Source organism: Diachasma alloeum, unplaced genomic scaffold (genome assembly GCF_001412515.2).
Source record: "Diachasma alloeum isolate Michigan unplaced genomic scaffold, Dall2.0 Dall_scaffold_00213, whole genome shotgun sequence".
NCBI classification, from domain to species: Eukaryota; Metazoa; Arthropoda; class Insecta; order Hymenoptera; family Braconidae; genus Diachasma; species Diachasma alloeum.
In genome coordinates, this window is record NW_021680378.1 from 1,391,736 (window position 1) to 1,400,589 (window position 8,854).

At 37.1% G+C, this 8,854-nt stretch overlaps 2 protein-coding genes across 3 annotated transcripts in view; both read right to left on the reverse strand.

Moving 5' to 3' along the window:
* Nucleotides 1-1,419: 1,419 nt before the first annotated feature.
* LOC107036994 (odorant receptor 33b) lies at nt 1,420-5,778 on the reverse strand. Its single transcript, XM_015255301.2, has 7 exons — nt 5,694-5,778; nt 5,232-5,510; nt 2,460-2,610; nt 2,060-2,389; nt 1,901-2,000; nt 1,560-1,823; nt 1,420-1,476 (listed from the first exon to the last, which is right to left on the reverse strand). The coding sequence occupies exons 1-7, from the start codon at nt 5,764-5,766 to the stop codon at nt 1,420-1,422; spliced, it is 1,254 nt and encodes a 417-aa protein (XP_015110787.2). The 5' UTR covers nt 5,767-5,778.
* Nucleotides 5,779-7,514: 1,736 nt separating this feature from the next.
* LOC107037058 (odorant receptor 59b-like) overlaps nt 7,515-8,854 on the reverse strand; it is a 6,152-nt gene continuing 4,812 nt past the window's right edge. For both annotated transcript variants that reach the window (XM_015255378.1, XM_029126036.1), the window contains exons 6-7: nt 7,647-7,910; nt 7,515-7,568 (exon numbers count right to left, since the gene is read on the reverse strand). In XM_015255378.1, coding sequence (XP_015110864.1) covers nt 7,515-7,568; nt 7,647-7,910 — 318 coding nt within the window. The remainder of the gene's footprint in view (nt 7,569-7,646; nt 7,911-8,854) is intronic.

Consider the following 8,854-nt stretch of genomic DNA (forward strand, 5'->3'; position numbering starts at 1 on the left):
CTGAAGTTTTGGCTCATTGTAGCTATTATTGAGCTCAACTTTGCGCGCTATTTCAGCCCGATCGGTCCAGGAGGTCCTGAGATATTGGGAACAGGAAATATCGTTGAGGGCGCTGTTTTTTGCCAATATGGCCGTCAAAGAGGTATTCACACACGCGCTCACACAAGCCCCCATTTGCTTGTGTATCGTAGATGTGCACCCTTAACGCAGGCATTCATAGAGGGCGTCTTGTTATTAAGCGTCCCCAATAACCACTTGTTTAAATTTCGTTTTTTTCTCAATATCTCAAAAACTACTGCACCGATTTCAATTTTTTTTCCAAATACTCGTCTCGATGGACTGTATGTACGTTAATCAGAATATATAGACTCTTTAATACAGAGCTTGGAGATAGCCCGACGGATAGATACTCAACCTTATCGCAGCGATGGAAAATGACAATTAAAAAAAAGAGTTTGGAGACATTGCCGTTTTTCTGTTTTTCATGAAAAATTTGATACGCACGATAATTTGAGAAAAAAAGGAGACAGCAAGTTGAAATTTGGTACGATTCTAGCTCTTATAATACTAAAGGTTAGTATTTTGGATGGGCGCAATCGGCCAAGCGGTTACTGAGATATGCACCCTTTTGTGTAAATATATTTTGATAAATATCTCAGAAACCATTCAACGGATTTGCTTTTTTCTCGTTTCAAAATACTCGTCTCGGCGGCTTCTACCAAAATCAATAAAAATATCTATACCCATTGATACCAAATTTTCGAAATATTGCCGTTATGTCGTCGTAAAATGTTTTCATTCTTGTACGCACGATAACTTGAGAAAAAATGGAGATAGCAAGTTGAGATTTGGTATGATTATTGCTCTTACAATATTGAAAGTTGGCATTTGGAATAGGCGCAATCGGAGATTGCGCGAGCAATATCGGAGATATTCATACCTTTTGTATGTGGTTACGGCCTATCTGCATGTCTGCATGCCTGTCACAACGGTAAAGAACTGCTACGGATCCATTCGGAAGCTTACTATCAATGGAATTGATAGAAATAAAAAAAAAGGAAGAGACTAAAGATCCAAAAAGTAACGGCCACATGTCTTCTGTCGAATAGCCTCGAACCCCTGTATGTTTTATCATCTATCAAAATAATGCTCAATGGTGGTTAAACGAGAAAACGAGACGACCTCCCATGTTTTAACGAAGACCAAATTTGCACTAAGCTTGAATGTCTAGTCATCAAAGAGGCCCATGTCTTTATCTTCTATTTATTCAACATTTCTAACGAGTAAAAATTCTCTTGAAAACTGCATAAGTCAATATCTCTCACAACCACTTCTATTCAGAGACTATCATGTTCGAATGATGAAGCGTAATCAATTCTCGGAGACTATTGTAACTCCTGAGAACTAGGAAATCCTCATTCATTCATTCTGCATATTTTGTAGAACTGCCACTCCAGAATAAGCTTTGCTGATGATCTGGAATGACAAATACTCATCATTAGTGCGACAAAAATGTAATACAGATTGGGAAAAGAACGAGGAATCGAATGATTCTATACATTTTTGAAAGTAACTGCTGACAAGTCACACAAACCACCAGCCCTGACAATCAACGGATTTCTGATAGCACCGAGAAATATTTTCACATTATCTCGAAATTCTCTGTCTCTGGTGTACCAATGAGACACGTAAAGTGAATTGCTTGACCTGTCACTCTCAACCAAGATGATGTTGCCACCCCAGCAGAATGTCAGTAATTGCAGTATAACCGGAATCAAGAATCCTAGCGCGACTACGGCATCAGTATTATTACTTTCCCTGCCCTTGAACAAAAATATCTAGTTGAAATAATGGTGGAAGAACGATTTTTTGCTATGAACAATGCTATCTGGTCACTGACCAGAATCATCTGTAATAGAAGTGCGGTGATTAGTAATAAACTGATGAATAGCTGGGGTAGGAGGGCGTTGTCATAAATTTTTTTGAATATTCGCAATATCCTGAAAGAAAAATTTTAAAATAATTTTCATGTTCTGAAGTACACAAGCGTGATAATTACCTCACAATTTGTTGATGAAATTTGATACAATTGATAAGTTCTGCATTTAGATTGAGTGCATTTTGAGTGCACCTTTCAACGCACTCGAAATGAATGACAACTGGATCGACATCATTTCTGGTGGCATCATGATTGTGATGATTTGTCAGATGACATCGTTCCAACCGAAAATTAAGTATCTTCAATTGCGCCTCGACATTTATCATCACAGCCATGATGAATGCATCATGAGCAACGGCAATCAGGCCCAGTAGAGTGAATGTTAGGTAGTCACTGATGAAAGCAACCCAGAAATTCGTTAGTACGAAACAGTATTTCATCGGTGCAACACTGAAAATAAAAGGAAAAACATGAATATTTCATCCAAGTTATTATTCTAAATGAAATTAATCTGTATTACCTTATGGGAAGTCTTTCCGCTTTATAATCAGCCTCACAGAATGCGGAGTAGAACGAAAACGTGAAGTATTGGATGAGAGTGATCATGATGGTAATGGTGAATGTTTTGGAAGAACTCAATGAACTAGTGAGCACTGTGTTTCGGTACTGTGCTGCAAGAGAAAAATTTATAATCAATGTGATTTTTTTTCTCAGCCAAGTATTTGCCTGATCAGGAAACCTATTTGCGAATCGGTGAGTGGTTGAGCGTATCCGGTCGACTCGTATACGCAACTGTGAACGTATACGCTGGTTAGTCGTCTCCTCCTTCCAAATTTGTGCTACCTGATGTCATAATTACTACGAATATGTGTAGCGTAATTCCTTTTTTGCCTCTAGGGACGGAAAACCGCGATTCTAACCTCGCTTCGCTCGGTTAAATCGCGGTTTTCAGTCCTCGAGGCGTAAAATATCGTGTGCCACATGGCAGTAAAAGTATTTTCTGACTCATGTGATTATAACCCTCGCCTTCGGCTCGGGTTATAACGTTCCATTCGTCAGAAAATACTTTTACTCCCTAGGGGCACACTATACTATTATCGATGAACAAGTAATAGAATGCCAAGAGATGCAAAAAACAAAATGAACAAAGAAGGAGAAGAGAAGAAATCTCGAGAGGTTATGACCTCCCAGCAAAAAAATTGATGGTGGACTGAGTTAAAAACTGGCAGATTCAGTAGTTCATTCACTCAAAGGCATGTCTCGTTTTCCGGCTTTTCTATTGTTGCATCCATATGCTCCAACATGAACGGCAAATAAGCCATCGTCATTCAGGATAAATCGTCTGACTCCTGATAATCGCCAATTACTATATACTGTCGTTACTCACTCCCAACTCACTGTTATTATTAAAGTAGCTCTACCCTTTTGGGGTTATATTTCAATTCAAAGATTTTTAAAAACTACAACAAATCGCCTAAAAACTCGGTGTGATTCGGAATCGTAATTTTTTTCCTCATTTAATTGTCGTTCAAGTTTTTCTAAAAGGAAATGTTGACAATCCATTATTTAACACAGGGTCTTATGTGAAAAACGCAGAATTTACCACAACTCCGGTTAAAACAAAGATTAAAATACAATTTTTTTTTCTGAAAACGAGAAAAAAATAATAAAAAATATTGGCACCTGTTGGATAACGATTTATCGTTTAGTTTTTTTATTATTAATAATACTGGCAACAGGAATAGAAATGACAACAGTGACCATGTGATGGCGCCCGCTCCGCTCGTCTCCAACTTCCCATATGATCGTACGGCGTTGCCACAGTTATTTGCAAGCTAGTCAATTGAAAAACTGCTTATGTGCACTTTATTTTAAAAAAATTGATATAAGATAATACTTATGCTCATGACCTCTATGATTTATTTTAATAATTTAGAGCTAGAAATACTGATTTTTAGAATGTATTTTTTGTGAAATAGACTCAATGACTCCAGCCGTAGGGGTAGAGCTACTTTAACTAAGTAGCTAATAACTGATTTACGAATGACAGACACATGACCATTCATTTGGCGGCATTTGAATGCCGTTACGAACGTGCTCATGAGTGATGGCGTGAGCAAACGCGACCTAACGTATACGCTCACAATTGTGTATACGAGTCAAACGTATACGCTCCGTTAGAGGTGCGAGCAAATTTCATAGCATGTCACATGACGGGTATGTGACATGTCACATTACCGACTCACGAATCACCAATTACTGTCACATGACAAAAATGTGACCGACTTACGTTATGACGGTCATATCGCATCGAAGTGGTGGCGCCACTTCAGATGTCCAAATTTTCTTTTCCGATTTTGTCTGAAAGTTGGCGAAGCTGTAATCCCATGTCACCCCGAAGTAGTTAGAAAATGGCGACAATGTTGATTTCTGATCATTTATTCTTTAATTGTCTTTGATAAATCTACTCTTTTCATTGAATAAACCTCTCCTGTCTCTGAGCGAATGAACTGATGGATAATCACGTGACGAAACATGGCAAAACATGACAAAATTTTGTGACACGGAAAAAAAAATGACCTTCATATCGCATGTATATAGATAATTTGTCAATGACAAAATTTTATCTCATCGTTTTATTGACAAGAGAAGACATGACACTCTCTAAATTTTAATTCTCTTTGAATTTATTTAATGCCTAAAGGTGGTTAGGCGGCGTGCTGAGTTGAATTTGGAGTGAAAGAGTTTCCGTGGTTCCCGGTAGCTTAGTTGGAAGAGTGCCCGGCGCGTAACTGGGAGACCCGGGTTCGAATCCCGGCTGGGCGGATCGGGATTTTTTTCTCTCTAAATTTTAATTCTCTTTGAATGGACTTTTTTTTTTTATTGTCAATGACGGTCATATTTTTGTGATCGGACGGTTTCCCATTCGTTACGTCACCTCGCATCTCTATGCTTGACCACTCACCGATTCAAGAATAGAGTTCCAGGGCCGACGAAACACGTATAGTGGATGTAGTGTCCTGAAGACTTCGAATTTCATGAAAAAATATGAAGGGCCAAATGCGACGGATTGAATATGATGGGTCAAATAAATGAAGCGAAAATTGAAGGGCCAAACACAGGGGTCAAAGGTTCATTTGATTGTTCATGTGATTCATGACTTTGGATTCTGAAAAGGTTGACACTCTGAAGAAATGGAAATTTTTTTTCACGAACCCTATTACACCTCAAATATTCCAGTTACGTCAGCTCTTTTTCAATTAAGTTAATTTGCCCTTGGTAATTTCCTCACTAATTTCATTAGTCCCTAACAAGTGTCTCTCCCAATTGAATGCCTCGGACAACTCCAATACTTCAGCTCGATGAAATAAAAATGCGATATACTTGATGGTGTCAGCTGTTTCCACGGCCAGCATTGAAAATTCTTGAAGAAATTGGGCTGAATTCTCGGCATTAATTCCTCGCACCAATATGTTCATTAGTCTCATTGCCATTATTACACTAATAACGTACACCCAATAAACTTGATAAAGCCAGTACTTCAGTCCTCCTTCGTACGGGTTCCATATCCCTGAATATTATAAAAATTCATTGAATTGCCAATAGCAGAATGAGAATGTGGAATGATTCAAATCGACATGTCACATCATAATAATCATGGATGACTCCATGATAAAAAAATGATTGCGTGCCTGTCTTGAACCACTCCAACATTCACGTCACAAACATTCAGAATCGGTCGTAATTTCTCTACCAAGCCAGCTCAAACACTGAAAATTAAAGTGCAAGTAACTTTTCCCCAGCGGAAAGGAATTTGTTTTCCTCATGACGAATTTCAGAGAGATCTTGTGCTGTCGAAATGCGCAGAAATACTGAGACATGTGATGTGATATGGACTCTGCGTCATCACTATAGAAATCATGCTACTGTAACAGTCCTATGAATATAATATGGGATCCTTATGAATAGAGAATAAAGATACTTCATCATTTATAGCAATGCTTAATAATGCATCTGATGGTATGTGCTCTACCACTTTGATATGGATTTGACGTTATTATGAAGCTATCTGTTGTGAGCTGATGAACTATGAAACTACAGTTGTGGTGAGCAAGTTGGATCTTCTGAAACACTTGAATATCATTTTAAGGAATTATTGGAACTCACGTAATAACCCATCACTGCCCATTTGCATACCTTACTTTATGATAGTTGAATAGAACACTGTTAGAAAATTACTCTTGAAATTTAAAGTAAAAAATTTTGAAATTTTTAATAACGAATAATTTACATGAAATTTCGATCTTGTTATTGATAAATCAGTCTATGTTCTTCAATATTCAATGAAATTTGATTTTTCAGATTCATACGACAATGAAAATTACTGAAAATCGTAAAAATTCAGGTAATTTGTCTTGAGAATTTTCAATCTGTTGCTTAATTTTCGTGATAGGTTTGAAAATCAAATTTGTCATTGAAAATTCAATGATCAGTCATCATGAAAAACTTAATTTTATTGAATTTCCAAGATTAATCCTGAATTCCATGACCAATTTAGTCCGAAATTGAATTCACGTTCAGAATATTGAAAATTTAAATGGATTTGTCACAGTCCCACACCACATGATTAATATCCATCGCAGTTTGCCCACACTGTTAGAAATGTTTTGAAAATTAAGCAATGATTGCATTTGAATTCTCAATGTTGTGAATTTGTGTTCAATTTAAGATCAACTCGTTCATGGAATCTCTCATTCAGGTCAGAAATTCAAAATAAGTGAGTTTTCCACGTTCCATTATCACTGATTTTTCAATGACATCTGAATTTTTAGAATCCATCACGGAAATTAAACATCACATCGAACTGAATTTTCAGTGGATTGAAAATTCAGGAAAATTGTTGCTCGAATTTTCAAATCATTTAATCATTTTCATTATCATGTGGACCTGAAAATTGCAATTTCATGAATACTGCAGAATTCAATTGATTTTCCAATAACAAAATGCATGAAAGTTTCACGTGAATGAGTGATTGTTAAAAATTTTAAGATTTTTTACTTAAAATTTCAGGAGTAATTTTTTAACAGTGCAAATGTACGTAAGGAGCTCGATTAAATTTCCATAAATAAGTGCGTGATTAAAAGATTGAAGAGACGATATTAAAGCCATCTACGACGTTTTTCCTCTATCCCTGTTCCTCGTGTGTGTCGTAACATGGGTAATGGACGAAATGCCGATTTACCACAGAGGGTTAATCCAATTAGAAATTGAACGTAGTCTGTACATATAGAAAATAAATCCACTTCATCTCATAATTAAAACTCGAAGGATGATGAATAATTTCTTCTTATCGTCCTCTCCCCTATTTTACAAATTCGATAAATGTAAAAATTCGAATAAATTCCAAAATGCAATGTAATGAAAAGTTGAATAACCAAGTCCATTCAGTACAAATTTTAAGTGATACAATTGCTAGGTGAATGTAATTCTACAATTATTCGCAACTAGAATCGTTTAAGCAATCCAGTATACAGAAGTATAAATGGTATGGCAGACCTGTCTCACAACCGAATTCTCATTCATTCAAATTTTTTAGAACTGCCACTCCTGAGTAAGCTTTGCTGAGCAGCTGTAATCATAGATAATCGTGAATATGAAAAATATAATACCTATTGATGAGGAAAGGAATGAATAAATAATTCCATACATTTTTGAAAGTAACAGCTGACAAATCATAGAGACCACCAGCGCTGATTATCAGTGAATTCTTTACAGCGCCGAGAAATATTTTCGCATTGTCCCGAAATTCTTTGTCTCTCTCGTAACAATGTGCTTCATAAAGTGAATTGCTCGATTTGTCACTCTCAATAAGAGAGAGATTACCACCCCAGCACAATGTTAGTAATTGAAGTATGACTGGAATCAAGAATTCTACTGCAACTACGGAATCAGTGTGATCACCGTCCTTGCCCTTGAACAAAGTATGTCGAGTGAAAAATGTTGTTGAATGAAGCATCGGGCCCCGATCAGGTTTTGCCTCTCATGCAGATACATGCAACATGGCTGAAAATCGGCGAGTTTATCATCGGTTGCGGATTGTCCTTTAATCGAAACCGACTCAATACTCGTAGACTATTTTTTCATTAAATATCAACGATCTTTAATCTTGAACTCGTCAGCACTCGCGCTATTTCACCGAGAACCTTTACTCGCGCCGCAAGAGAATCTCTGGTACATTACGCGCACATTAGTTGGACAGAGATCTCCGAGCTATCCATGGAACCACTGATCTCTATACTAATAGATTTAAGCAATCTCCAATCCTCATATCTGCTTTTCGTCTCCAAACACATATTGTACATTAATGAAATAAAGAATATCTATTTTCTTTTAAATTTCGTACAGTATTGAAATAGTAAAATACTGACACAAAATAAAATATGACGAACATTTCTCAATCCTGATAGTAAAATGACCACGCTCCACTCCGCACCACCAGAGCCCCGCATGCGCATGAACATCAAACTTAGTATCCTATCCGGTAATAGGGGCGCTTCAATTTGCCTCAACCGTACTTCAGGGGATCAGCCATCCAGTTAGTAGAGAGCAGGGATGGGCATCGGTTACTTTCTGAGTAACTGCTACTCCCGACCCCAATTAGTCGCATTAGTATTAACAGTACCTGGGCCTCATTGTTCCCGGTCTGGAGTAGCCAAGAGGGGGAAGGAGGGAACTGAGCAGGTATAGCGTCACAGTGCGGGAAATTTTCAAACTCCGAAAATTATGTCTCAATAATTTCATCCTTCGGTAATATTTTTAGAATGTAACCGATAATATTTTCCGTTCTTGGAAAGACTAATTCCATTGCTCTTGATAAATTTGGAGGTTCTCTTTGCTTATAAAAATTTTTATATT

What these genes read in the sequence shown, in the direction of transcription:
- LOC107036994 (XM_015255301.2), bottom strand. Translation starts at nt 5,766, where the DNA reads ATGAGGAAAACAAATTCCTTTCCGCTGGGGAAAAGTTACTTGCACTTT. An exon ending in TTTCATCAACAAATTGTGAG is followed by an intron (nt 2,001 to 2,059) that starts GTAATTATCACG and finishes TTTTTCTTTCAG; the next exon opens with GATATTGCGAATATTCAAAA. An exon ending in CAGCAGTTACTTTCAAAAAT is followed by an intron (nt 1,477 to 1,559) that starts GTATAGAATCAT and finishes TTGTCATTCCAG; the next exon opens with ATCATCAGCAAAGCTTATTC.